The sequence below is a fragment of the Oncorhynchus mykiss genome, chromosome 6 (assembly GCF_057628025.1).
Source record: "Oncorhynchus mykiss isolate SJ-2025 chromosome 6, ASM5762802v1, whole genome shotgun sequence".
NCBI lineage: Eukaryota > Metazoa > Chordata > Actinopteri > Salmoniformes > Salmonidae > Oncorhynchus > Oncorhynchus mykiss.
The window spans coordinates 1,337,501-1,351,953 of NC_143027.1; the positions used below are offsets into that span (position 1 = coordinate 1,337,501).

The window sequence follows — 14,453 nt, forward strand, 5'->3', positions numbered from 1 at the left end:
TGCGTGTGCGTGCGTGTGTGTGTGCGTGCGTGCGTGCGTGTATGCGTGTGTGTGTGTCAAAGAGGTTGAAGTCGTCTCTTTAAGCAGACATCTAGCAGTAATTAGCGGTGATTCTGCAGCACGCAGACAAGCAGAACAAAGCGGAAGATAATTCACTTGATGTGTTCACCGGCAGCCTGCAACACACGCCACGTTATTTTGATTGACAACTGAACTAACCTTTCCCTTGTCCCCTCGTTTCTCCGTTACACGTCAGACAGGAGGGCGTTCCTTCCCTGGGAGGGGCGTCTCCATCGAGAGATCATTGGATGCATCTTGATGTAAAGCTACGTTACCCACGTGGGGAGCCTACGTAAAACTCATTCTTCTAGATGGTGATTGGATAAGATGATGCTGATTGACAACATAATGAGACGTGCTCTGTGCTCTTCAATGATCTTATTGGCTGCTTATAAAGACTTCTGCTCCTTGTGACCATCTACCCCTCCTCGGGTCTGAGTTGCGCTGAGACGCATCAAGAAAATGTAGTTTTTTTTTAACATAGCTTAAAGTATTCATCACTGGCTGCTGTGCGTTTTGGAACTACATATCCCAGACACAGGAGATATCGATTTTCCTTGTTATGAATATATAATAGAGTTTTTACGACTGGTTGCTTCTAAATGTGTTATCAGAAGGTGGTACCTAGACAGGGGTGGTCAGCAGGACTGACGCGGGAGCGGATGAACGGAAGGGATTTAAACCAACGGACATAACGTTTTGACAGGATGCGCTAATAACTAGAGCATCCTCCCAATACATGCAGTATTGCAAACTGCAAATGAATGAAGCTGCGTGATTGAACAGGATGTATTCGAGGATATAAGGTAGAGAAAGTGATATGGTAACCTGGTGAAGGTGAAGAAAATACATCTAAAGAAAGCAGAGAATAGGCTACATGAATCGAAATCGATATATTCTTTGGATAGGAGAAGAGCCAACGGCATTGTAGCCTATCCAAGCTCAGCATCTGAACTCATTATACGTGGTTGCTCATCTTCTACACATGGAAGAGAGCCGAGAAAACCCGGAGCTTGTCACTTGGAGGGAGGAGTTGCATCATATTTGACTGGTTAATTAATAGAATATATTTTTGGTGTCAGCGGAGGTGTGGAGGTTTTCCCGCGGTTGTCTGCAGAAATAGTGGCTCTCACCACCTCTACCTGCCTGCAGGTAGCTCCTAGAGACGGGGCGGATCTGTCCGTGTTCCCCGTTTGTTGGTGAACTTCGACATCTATTATTAATGATTCGGGACCTGAGCAAGATGTATCCGCAGGCACGGCACCCGGTGAGTCTCTCTGTCAGAACAACAACACCAACAACACACCCAAGACAGAGGGCTGTGCGGGGCGTGATGCCACCCCACCCGGGCCAAGCATAATCACTTTGCATCAGTTTCCGTGCCATCGCGCGGAAACTGGACAATCGCTGGCATTGTCAAATTGTCAAACCGCTGAAACTGAGAGAAGCAATGTGGGTGAATGTCTTGTGTGTATTTAAGAGTGACAGAGTGGGACAGAGAGAGAGAAAGAGAGAGAGAGCGAAATATAGAAAATATGTCTTCATCCCGCTCCCGCCCGCACCTGCATGCTTTTCATGCCACACCTGTCCGCCCGTCAACTTCTTGTCCGACTTTTGCACCTTAGGCAATATCAAAATGGGCACAGATAACCTTAGAAATAGGTTAAATGACCAGCTATTCACACTTGGCCGGTTATATTAAGCTCTCGGTATTATATCAGTCAATAGGATAGACGGAGTTTGAAAATAGCAGAATTGGAGAGAGAGATAGCGGAACCTTGCGCTTTCTCTTGAGCTACGTTTTTCATATAGCCTACCTTTTAGGAGCGGGACGATTTTCAGACGGAGAGAAATATGGGTGATCAATATTTATTTCCAGGCAAAGTAGTAAACTATAGCCTAATCTGTAAATAGACCACCCAATCTACCTACTTCATCCCCATACTGTTTTTAGTTTATTTACTTTTCTGCTCTTTTGCACACCAGTATTTCTATTTGCACATCATCATCTGCTCATTAATCACTCCAGCGTTAATCTGCTAAATTGTATATTATTCGCTCCTATGGCCTATTTATTGCCTACCTCCTCATGTCTTGGGCACACACTGTATATAGACTTTCTTTTTTCAACTGTGTCATTGACTTGTTTATTGTGTTATAGTCTTGTTTATTGTTTACTCCATGTGTAACTTTGTGTTGTTGTCTGTGTCACACTGTTTGGCTTTATCTTGGCCAGGTCGCAGGTTGTAAATGAGAACTTGTTCTCAACTGGCCTACCTGGTTAAATAAAGGTGTTCTCAACTGGCCTACCTGGTTAAATAAAGGTGTTCTCAACTGTCCTACCTGGTTAAATAAAGGTGTTCTCAACTGGCCTACCAGGTTAAATAAAGGTGAAATAAAAGGTGAAATAAAAATAAAATAAATAAATACAAATATTTAGGAAGTTAATTTCCTTTGAAAGAGAACTGCCCTGTGCTTCTCCTCCCATGCATATAGTCTTCTCTATTTAATTGAGACCACAGGCACTGAACTTGCACGCCCAAAAGGATAGGTATGCGCAGCATTTACAGTGACATGGCCTCTGCAGAAGTCAGGGCATTCAAACTTCTTGCGCTTTGCAGGGCAGCGTAGACCTGTTGTGAAGGAAGTTGTCAAGGAAGTAAATTTGTGTTTATGTCAATGCGGAGCTATAGGGAGCACTCCGCATTGTTACAACATTTGGGAGGCACACGGCGATGCAATACATAGCTAATTTTGGCCTCCGCATTCCTCCAGAGGCTCCGCAATTGCATCACACCATCCATATGGTGTCTCCGACCACATTTCGGATCAAGCATAAATTGGCTTTAAAGCTTACCTTACGCTTCCCAGTCAAAGGAGTGCATGCATATATTATGACAGAATTTACACTGTTTGGCAGAATTTTTCGAAGTTCTGTCTGCGATTGGTCAACAGTAGGGTTTATTCAATGAAGTGTTTGTTGTTATTCAACAAGAGAGGAATTGTTTCCATTCACACGTTTTTTTCACTTGAGAAATACTGCACCAAAAAGAGGGACTTTGCAATTAATTGCAAATCATCTGATCACTATTCATAACATGCTGAGTATATGCAACTTGCCATCATACAAACTGAGGCAGCAGACTTTGTGAAAATTAATATTTGTGTCATTCTCAAAACTTTTGGCCACAGCTGTAGAACTCGGCTAGGCGAAGTGAAAATCTATGTTTGCATACCCTCATAAAATAACTCTGCTAAAAATGAAAAAGAAAAGCAGCAATATTACTGTTTGGCCCTACTATAGTCCAATTTCATCTGAGATCATTTAAGAAATCTGTGCAATTTGGACGTTTTTGCAGTCGCACAATTTTACATCTAACTAAAATGTTTGGTGCATTATTTTTCAAGTGAAAAAAATTTGGATGAAAACTAGTCGTCTGTCATTGAATGGAAACACTAACTTCGTTGAAGAATCCATACCGTTTCCCAGTCACCAACAAAGAGGCGTAGACTCTACCAAACTTTGCCTCGCCTCAAGAACACAGAGGATAAAGCCTACCTTTTAGGAGGAAAAGGATAAACGTCTACCTTTAGGAGAATTATTAGCATATAGGATAAAGCCTACCTGTTAGGAGTGGGATGATTTAAATATAGGATAAAGCCTACCTGTTAATAGCTGGACAATTTGCTTATAGGGTCAATCCTACCTTTTAGGAGTGGGATGATTTGAATAGAGGATGAAGCCTTCATTTTAGGAGTGGGATGATTTGCATAGAGGTTAAAGCCTTCCTTTTAGGAAAGGGACAATTTGCACAGATAATGCCTGCCTTTTAGGAGTGGGATGATTTGCATAGAGGTTAAAGCCTTCCTTTTAGGAGTGGGATGATTTGCACAGAGGATAAACGTCTACTTTTAAAGAGCTTGACGATTTGCATACAGGATAAAGCCTACCCTTTAGGAGCTGGATGATTTGCATATAGGATAAAGCCTACCTTTTAGGAGTGGGATGATTTGCATAGAGGTTAAAGCCTTCCTTTTAGGAGTGGGATGATTTGCACAGAGGATAAACGTCTACTTTTAAAGAGCTTGACGATTTGCATACAGGATAAAGCCTACCCTTTAGGAGCTGGATGATTTGCATATAGGATAAAGCCTACCTTTTAGGAGTGGGATGATTTTTATACAGGCTAAAGCCTACCTTTTAGGAGTGGGATGATTTTTATACAGGCTAAAGCCTACCTTTTAGGAGTGGGATGATTTGCATACAGGCTAAAGCCTACCTTTTAGAGTGGGACGATTTGCATATAGGATAAAGCCTACCTGTTAGGAGTGGGTCGATTTGCATATAGGAGAAAGCCTATCTTTTAAGAGTGGGACAGTTTGCATAGAGGATAAAGCCTGCCTTTTAGGAGTGTGACATTTTGCATAGAGGATAATGCCTACCGTTTAGGAGTGGGATGATTTGAATAGAGGATGAAGCCTTCATTTTAGGAGTGGGATGATTTGCATAGAGGTTAAAGCCTTCCTTTTAGGAAAGGGACGATTTTCACAGATAATGCCTGCCTTTTAGGAGTGGGATGATTTGCATAGAGGTTAAAGCCTTCCTTTTAGGAGTGGGATGATTTGCATAGAGGATAAACGACTACTTTTAAAGAGCTTGACGATTTGCATACAGGATAAAGCCTACCCTTTAGGAGCTGGATGATTTGCATATAGGATAAAGCCTGCCCTTTAGGAGCTGGATGATTTGCATATAGGATAAAGCCTTCCCTTTAGGAGCTGGATGATTTGCATATAGGATAAAGCCTACCGTTTTAGAGTGGAACGATTTGCATATAGGATATTGCCTACCTTTCAGGAGTGGGATGATTTTCATATTGGATAAAGCCTACCTTTAAGTAGCTGGACTATTTGCATATAGGATAAACCCTACCTTTTAGGAGTGGGACGATTTGCATATAGGATAAAGGCTACCTTTTAGGAGTGGGACAATTTGCATATAGGATAAAGCCTACCTTTTAAGAGTGGGATGATTTGCATATTGTATAAAGCCTACCTTTTAGGAGTGGGATGGTTTGCATATTGGATAAAGCCTACCTTTTAGGAGTGGGATGGTTTGCATATTGGATAAAGCCTACCTTTTAGGAGTGGGATGGTTTGCATATTGGATAAAGCCTACCTTTTAGGAGTGGAACGATTTGCATAGAGGATAAATCCTGTCTTTTAACAGCTGGACAATTTGCATAGAGGATAACCTCACTAGGGTATGTGGGACGCTAGCTTCACAGATCATCATTGTAAAGAGTTTAAACACTGTTTCCCATACTTGTTCAATGGCCCATAAACAATTACTGAACATGCACCTGTGGAACGGTCGTTAACCTCTCTAGGGTATGTGGGACGCTAGCGTCCCATCTGGCCAACATCCAGTGAGATTGCAGAGCGCCAAATTCAATTACAGAAATGCTCATTATAAAAATTCAGAAAACAAAACATATTTTAAAGATGAACTTCTTGTTAAACCAACCACAGTGTCCTATTTATAAAATGCTTTTCGGCAAAAGCATACCTAGCCCAGAACATACCTAGCCCAGAACATAGCCCTGTTGACAAATTATTACAAACAGTAACCAGCCAAGCAGAAGCGTTACAAAACTCAGAAATAGTGATAAAATTAATCCCTTACCTTTGATGATCTTTATATGGTGGCAATCAGAAGACATTAATTTACTCAATAAATGTTCCTTTTGTTCGATGAAGTCTCTTTATATCCAAAAACCTCAGTTTTGTTTGCGCGTTTTCTTCAGTAATCCACAGGCTCAAACTCAGTCAAAACAATCAGACAAAAAAATCCAAATTGTATCCGTAAAGTTCATAGAAACATGTCAAACGATGTTTATATTCAATCCTCACGTTGTTTTTTAGCCTAAATGATCTATAATATTTCAACCGGACAATAACGTCAATATAAAAGGTAAACAAGAAATGCACATGCGCCTGAAAAAACTCTGCGTCACGTTAGGGTCCACTCGTTCAGACTGGTCTTACTCCCTCATTTATAAGAATACAAGCCTGAAACGATTTTTAAAGACTGTTGACATCTAGTGGAAGGCATAAGAACTGCAAATGGAGTCCTAAGTCAATGGATACTGTAATGACATTGAATAGAAGACTACAAAACCAACAAAAAAAACTACTTCCTGAATTGATTTTTCTCAGGTTTTCGCCTGCCAAATCAGTTCTGTTATACTCACAGACACTATTTTAACAGTTTTGGAAACTTTAGCGTGTTTTTTCTATCCAAATCTACCAGTTATATGCATGTCATATCTTCTGGGCGCGAGTTGAAGGCCGTTTAATTTGGGCATGCTTTTCATCCAAAATACCGAATGCTGCCCCCTACCCTAGAGAGGATAAAGCCTACCTTTTAGGAGTGGGGCGATTTGCATATAGGATAATGCCAACCTTTTAGGAGTGGGGCGATTTGCATATAGGATAATGCCAACCTTTTAGGAGTGGGACGATTTGCATAGAGGATAATGCCAACCTTTTAGGAGTGGGGCGATTTGCATATAGGATAATGCCAACCTTTTAGGAGTGGGACGATTTGCATAGAGGATAATGCCTACCTTTTAGGAGTGGGGCGATTTGCATAGAGGATAATGCCAACCTTTTAGGAGTGGGGCGATTTGCATAGAGGATAATGCCTACCTTTTAGGAGTGGGGCGATTTGCATATAGGATAATGCCAACCTTTTAGGAGTGGGGCGATTTGCATATAGGATAATGCCAACCTTTTAGGAGTGGGGCGATTTGCATATAGGATAATGCCAACCTTTTAGGAGTGGGGCGATTTGCATATAGGATAATGCCTACCTTTTAGGAGTGGGGCGATTTGCATATAGGATAATGCCAACCTTTTAGGAGTGGGGCGATTTGCATAGAGGATAATGCCAACCTTTTAGGAGTGGGGCGATTTGCATATAGGATAATGCCAACCTTTTAGGAGTGGGGCGATTTGCATATAGGATAATGCCAACCTTTTAGGAGTGGGGCGATTTGCATATAGGATAATGCCAACCTTTTAGGAGTGGGGCGATTTGTATAGAGGATAATGCCTACCTTTTAGGAGTGGGACGATTTGTATATAGGATAAAGCCAACCTTTTAGGAGTTGGGCGATTTGTATATAGGATAATGCCAACCTTTTAGGAGTGGGGCGATTTGCATATAGGATAATGCCAACCTTTTAGGAGTGGGGCGATTTGCATATAGGATAATGCCAACCTTTTAGGAGTGGGACGATTTGCATAGAGGATAATGCCAACCTTTTAGGAGTGGGGCGATTTGCATATAGGATAATGCCAACCTTTTAGGAGTGGGACTTTTTGCATAGAGGATAATGCCTACCTTTTAGGAGTTGGGCGATTTGCATAGAGGATAATGCCAACCTTTTAGGAGTGGGGCGATTTGCATATAGGATAATGCCAACCTTTTAGGAGTGGGACGATTTGCATAGAGGATAATGCCTACCTTTTAGGAGTGGGGCGATTTGCATATAGGATAATGCCAACCTTTTAGGAGTGGGGCGATTTGCATATAGGATAATGCCAACCTTTTAGGAGTGGGGCGATTTGCATATAGGATAATGCCAACCTTTTAGGAGTGGGGCGATTTGCATATAGGATAATGCCTACCTTTTAGGAGTGGGGCGATTTGCATATAGGATAATGCCAACCTTTTAGGAGTGGGGCGATTTGCATAGAGGATAATGCCAACCTTTTAGGAGTGGGGCGATTTGCATATAGGATAATGCCAACCTTTTAGGAGTGGGGCGATTTGCATATAGGATAATGCCAACCTTTTAGGAGTGGGGCGATTTGCATATAGGATAATGCCAACCTTTTAGGAGTGGGGCGATTTGTATAGAGGATAATGCCTACCTTTTAGGAGTGGGACGATTTGTATATAGGATAAAGCCAACCTTTTAGGAGTTGGGCGATTTGTATATAGGATAATGCCTGCATTTTAGGAGTGGGGCGATTTGCATATAGGATAATGCCAACCTTTTAGGAGTGGGACGATTTTTATATAGGATAATGCCAACCTTTTAGGAGTGGGGCGATTTGCATATAGGATAATGCCTACCTTTTAGGAGTGGGACGATTTGTATATAGGATAATGCCTACCTTTTAGGAGTGGGGCGATTTGTAGGCAAAGACAAAACATTTGGCATCAATATTTATGAGCTATAAAGGCTCTTCCACTGTTATGTTCAGCTCATAGTGTCGCCTTCTACTGTCCTCCCTTCCACTAACATTCTGTTATATTCAGCTCATAGTGTCTCCTTCTACTGTCCTCCCTTCCACTGACTGTTTTATTCAGCTCATAGTGTCTCCTGTTACTGTCCTCCCTTCTACTGACTGTTATGTTCAGCTCATAGTGTCTCCTGTTACTGTCCTCCCTTCCACTAACATTCTGTTATATTCAGCTCATAGTGTCTCCTGTTACTGTCCTCCCTTCCACTAACATTCTGTTATGTTCAGCTCATAGTGTCTCCTGTTACTGTCCTCCCTTCCACTGACATTCTGTTATGTTCAGCTCATAGTGTCTCCTTCTACTGTCCTCCCTTCCACTGACTGTTTTATTCAGCTCATAGTGTCTCCTGTTACTGTCCTCTCTTCCACTGACTGTTTTATTCAGGTCATAGTGTCTCCTTCTACTGTCCTCCCTTCCACTGACTGTTTTATTCAGCTCATAGTGTCTCCTGTTACTGTCCTCCCTTCCACTGACTGTTATGTTCAGCTCATAGTGTCTCCTGTTACTGTCCTCCCATCCACTGACTGTTTTATTCAGCTCATAGTGTCTCCTTTTACTGTCCTCCCTTCCACTAACATTCTGTTATGTTCAGCTCATAGTGTCTCCTGTTACTGTCCTCCCTTCCACTAACATTCTGTTATGTTCAGCTCATAGTGTCTCCTGTTACTGTCCTCCCTTCCACTGACATTCTGTTATGTTCAGCTCATAGTGTCTCCTGTTACTGTCCTCCCTTCCACTGACATTCTGTTATGTTCAGCTCATAGTGTCTCCTGTTACTGTCCTCCCTTCCACTAACATTCTGTTATGTTCAGCTCATAGTGTCTCCTGTTACTGTCCTCCCTTCCACTAACATTCTGTTATGTTCAGCTCATAGTGTCTCCTGTTACTGTCCTCCCTTCCACTGACATTCTGTTATGTTCAGCTCATAGTGTCTCCTGTTACTGTCCTCTCTTCCACTGACTGTTTTATTCAGCTCATAGTGTCTCCTGTTACTGTCCTCCCTTCCACTGACTGTTATATTCAGCTCATAGTGTCTCCTGTTACTGTCCTCTCTTCCACTGACTGTTTTATTCAGCTCATAGTGTCTCCTGTTACTGTCCTCCCTTCCACTGACTGTTATATTCAGCTCATAGTGTCTCCTGTTACTGTCCTCTCTTCCACTGACTGTTTTATTCAGCTCATAGTGTCTCCTGTTACTGTCCTTTCTTCCACTGACTGTTATGTTCAGCTCATATTGTCTCCTGTTACTGTCCTCCCTTCCACTGACATTCTGTTATGTTCAGCTCATAGTGTCTCCTGTTACTGTCCTCCCTTCCACTAACATTCTGTTATGTTCAGCTCATAGTGTCTCCTGTTACTGTCCTCCCTTCCACTAACATTCTGTTATGTTCAGCTCATAGTGTCTCCTGTTACTGTCCTCCCTTCCACTGACATTCTGTTATGTTCAGCTCATAGTGTCTCCTGTTACTGTCCTCCCTTCCACTGACATTCTGTTATGTTCAGCTCATAGTGTCTCCTGTTACTGTCCTCCCTTCCACTAACATTCTGTTATGTTCAGCTCATAGTGTCTCCTGTTACTGTCCTCCCTTCCACTGACATTCTGTTATGTTCAGCTCATAGTGTCTCCTTCTACTGTCCTCCCTTCCACTAACATTATGTTATGTTCAGCTCATAGTGTCTCCTTCTACTGTCCTCCCTTCCACTAACATTCTGTTATATTCAGCTCATAGTGTCTCCTGTTACTGTCCTCCCTTCCACTGACATTCTGTTATGTTCAGCTCATAGTGTCTCCTGTTACTGTCCTCCCTTCCACTAACATTCTGTTATATTCAGCTCATAGTGTCTCCACCAAGACTCTTCCTAGAGCTGGCTTCCCAATCTGAGCAATTTGGTGAGAGGGCCTTTGTCAGGGAGATGACCAAGAACCCAATGGTCACTCAGCTCAAGAGTTTGTCTGTTGAGATGGGAGAACCTTCTTGAAGGACAACCCTCTCTGCAGCACTCCACCAATCAGACCTTTCCAGACAGAAGCCATTCCTTAGTAAAAGGCACATGACAGGTGTTTGCCAAAATTCACCTAAAGTCTCCCAGACCACAAGAGACAAGATTCTCTGGTCTGATGAAACCAAGATTGAACTCTTTGGCTTGAATGCCAAATGTCACATACGGAGGAAAGTTGGCACCATCCCTACGGTGAAGCATGATGGTGGCAGCAACATGCTGTGGGGATGTTAGTCAGCGACAGGTATTGGGCGACTAGTCAGGATCGAGGGAAAGACGAACAGAGCAAAGTACAGAGAGATCCTTGATGAAAACCTGCTCCAGAACACTCAGGACCTCAGACTGGGGCAAAGGTTCACCTTCCAACAGGACGATGACCCTAAGCACACAGCCAAGACAACACAAGATAACAGAGCAAAGTCTTTTTTATTTTGTGTAACTTTTATTTAACCGGGTCGGCCAGTTGAGAACTTGTTCTCATTTCCAACTGCGACCTGGCCAAGATAAAGCAAAGCAGTGTGACAAAAACAACAGCACAGATTTACACATGGGATAAACAAACGTACAGTCAATAACACAATAGACAAATCTGTATACAGTGTGCGCAAATGAAGTAAGGAGGTAAGGCAATAAATAGGCCAATAGCGGCGCAGTGACTACAATTTAGCAATTTACCAGCTTCAAACAGCTGAACATATAATAGTTTTGGTTATTGAAAATATATTTCACATCGGCTCAGATGGTACAATGATTCTCTACTTTAGGGTTTCCCAAACTCGGTCCTGCGGCCCCCCCAATAGATCCACGTTTTGGGTTTTTCCCTAGCACTACACAGCGGATTCACATAACCATCATCAAGCTTTGACACTGTGTAGTGTACTCGCTTTGGGAAACTCTCTTCTGTACTATACTTGCTTGTTTTGTCACAAACTGAAATTACGCAAACTATTAGAATTTTAGCAACTAGGAAATGGTGGAGCTATTTCTGCATAGTGCAACTTTAAGTTAATTTCTTTGGAAAGATAACTGACACGTGATTCCCTGTCCATGTATAGGCAGCCTAGTCTATTTCAATTAGACATACTGTATATAGACATATAAGTACAGTTGATCTCACATCCCAACTAGGAGAGGAGAGGAAGGTTACTGACACCCAACGAGGAGAGGAGAGGAGAGGAGAGGAGAGGAGAGGAGAGGAGAGGAGAGGAGAGGAGAGGACAGGACCGGACAGGACAGGAGAGGAGAGGAGAGGAGAGGAGAGGAGAGAAGAGAAGAGGAGAGGAGAGGAGAGGAGAGGAGAGGAGAGGAGAGGAGAGGAGAGGAGAGGAGAGGAGAGGAGAGGAGAGGAGAGGAGAGGAGAGGAGAGGACTGGTCAGGATTGGACAGGACAGGAGAGGAGAGGAGAGGAGAGGAAGGTTACTGACACCCAACTAGGAGAGGAGATGAGAGGAGAGGAGAGGAGAGGAGAGGAGAGGAAGGCTACTGACACCCAACTAGGAGAGGAGAGGAAGGCTACTGACACCCAACTAGGAGATGAGAGGAGAGAAGAGAAGAGAAGAGAAGAGAAGAGAAGAGAGGAAGGCTACTGACACCCAACTAGGAGAGGAGAGGAGAGGAGAGGAGAGGAAGGCTACTGACACCCAACTAGGAGAGGAGAGGAGAGGAGAGGAGAGGAGAGGAAGGCTACTGAACTTGAAGCAGTGAATGCTGATGGTGTGAATAATGAACCAAAGAGTTTTAAACCCCCCCTAGAGTCGCTGTCCACGCCCCCGTTCAAACCCAGTTAGCATAATACACATTCCCCAGATAAATCTGTCTGTTTAAGTCCGTTTTCTTGACATGGGCTGTGTCTCAATCCACCACATCTGTTTAAGTCTGTTTTTCTGGCATGGGCTGTGTCTCAATCCACCCAATCTGTTTAAATTTGTTTTTCTGGCATGGGCTGTGTCTCAATCCAGCACATCTGTCGATGTCGGCCTTCATCATCCGCGGTAAAAGGTTGCAAAGTTGCAGCGCTGTTTGTCAGACCAGGAGACATCCCGAAAATCTGACTTCACTGTAGTGGAAAGATGAGACTCTCACAAACATGGTGGTGTTCTCCGTTTTGCTCTTCGACTCCCACAAGCGTCATGGGACTCGTCGGCACTTCTGCCTGTAGAGTCCGAACTGTTTGGGCTGAACACTATTATGACCCCTCCATGGAAAGATGAGACTCTCACGAACACAATGGTGTTCTCAATTTGTTCTATGTGATGTGCTCTTATCAGGAGGGGGCTTTTGATATGTTGTTATTGTTGTTGACCCCCCCAGGTACCTCACCAGCCGGGCCAGCCCTTCAAGTTCACTGTGTCAGAGTCATGTGACCGCATCAAGGAGGAGTTTCAGTTCCTACAGGCTCAGTTTCACAGGTAACACACCCCTCATGGAGGGGGGGGGGGGGGGTCTATATACTGAAGTACATATAGTGGAATACACACACACCCCAGGTGGGGTCTATATAGTGGAATACACACACACCCCAGGTGGGGTCTATATAGTGGAATACACACACCCCAAGGGGGGGTCTATATAGTGGAATACACACACACCCCAGGGCGGTCTATATAGTGGAATACACACACACCCCAGGTGGGGTCTATATAGTGGAATACACACACACCCCAGGTGGGGTCTATATAGTGGAATACACACACACCCCAAGGGGGGGTCTATATAGTGGAATACACACACACCCCAGGTGGGGTCTATATAGTGGAATACACACACACCCCAGGTGGGGTCTATATAGTGGAATACACACACACCCCAGGGCGGTCTATATAGTGGAATACACACACACCCCAGGTGGGGTCTATATAGTGGAATACACACACACCCCAAGGGGGGGTCTATATAGTGGAATACACACACCCCAGGGCGGTCTATATAGTGGAATACACACACACCCCAAGGGGGGGTCTATATAGTGGAATACACACACACCCCAGGTGGGGTCTATATAGTGGAATACACACACACCCCAGGTGGGTCTATATAGTGGAATACACACACACCCCAGGTGGGGTCTATATAGTGGAATACACACACACCCCAAGGGGGGGTCTATATAGTGGAATACACACACACCCCAGGTGGGGTCTATATAGTGGAATACACACACACCCCAGGGCGGTCTATATAGTGGAATACACACACACCCCAGGGCGGTCTATATAGTGGAATACACACACACCCCAAGGGGGGGTCTATATAGTGGAATACACACACACCCCAGGTGGGTCTATATAGTGGAATACACACACACCCCAAGGGGGGGTCTATATAGTGGAATACACACACACCCCAGGTGGGTCTATATAGTGGAATACACACACACCCCAGGTGGGGTCTATATAGTGGAATACACACACACCCCAGGTGGGTCTATATAGTGGAATACACACACCCCAGGGGGGGTCTATATAGTGGAATACACACACACCCCAGGGCGGTCTATATAGTGGAATACACACACACCCCAGGTGGGGTCTATATAGTGGAATACACACACACCCCAGGGGGGTCTATATAGTGGAATACACACACACCCCAAGGGGGGGTCTATATAGTGGAATACACACACACCCCAAGGGGGGGTCTATATAGTGGAATACACACACACCCCAAGGGGGGGTCTATATAGTGGAATACACACACACCCCAGGTGGGTCTATATAGTGGAATACACACACACCCCAGGGCGGTCTATATAGTGGAATACACACACACCCCAGGGCGGTCTATATAGTGGAATACACACACACCCCAGGTGGGGTCTATATAGTGGAATACACACACACCCCAGGGGGGTCTATATAGTGGAATACACACACACCCCAAGGGGGGGTCTATATAGTGGAATACACACACACCCCAGGGGGGGTCTATATAGTGGAATACACACACACCCCAAGGGGGGGTCTATATAGTGGAATACACACACACCCCAGGGCGGTCTATATAGTGGAATACACACACACCCCAGGTGGGGTCTATATATTGGAATACACACACACCCCAAGGGGGGGTCTATATA

The 14,453-nt window shown here is 44.0% G+C and overlaps 1 protein-coding gene across 1 annotated transcript in view; it reads left to right on the top strand.

The window, feature by feature from the left end:
* Positions 1 to 498: 498 nt before the first annotated feature.
* LOC110525061 (transducin-like enhancer protein 4) overlaps positions 499 to 14,453 on the top strand; it is a 122,720-nt gene continuing 108,765 nt past the window's right edge. The window contains exons 1-2 of the mRNA XM_036979170.2: positions 499 to 1,327; positions 12,689 to 12,786. Coding sequence (XP_036835065.2) covers positions 1,283 to 1,327; positions 12,689 to 12,786 — 143 coding nt within the window. The 5' untranslated portion in view covers positions 499 to 1,282. The remainder of the gene's footprint in view (positions 1,328 to 12,688; positions 12,787 to 14,453) is intronic.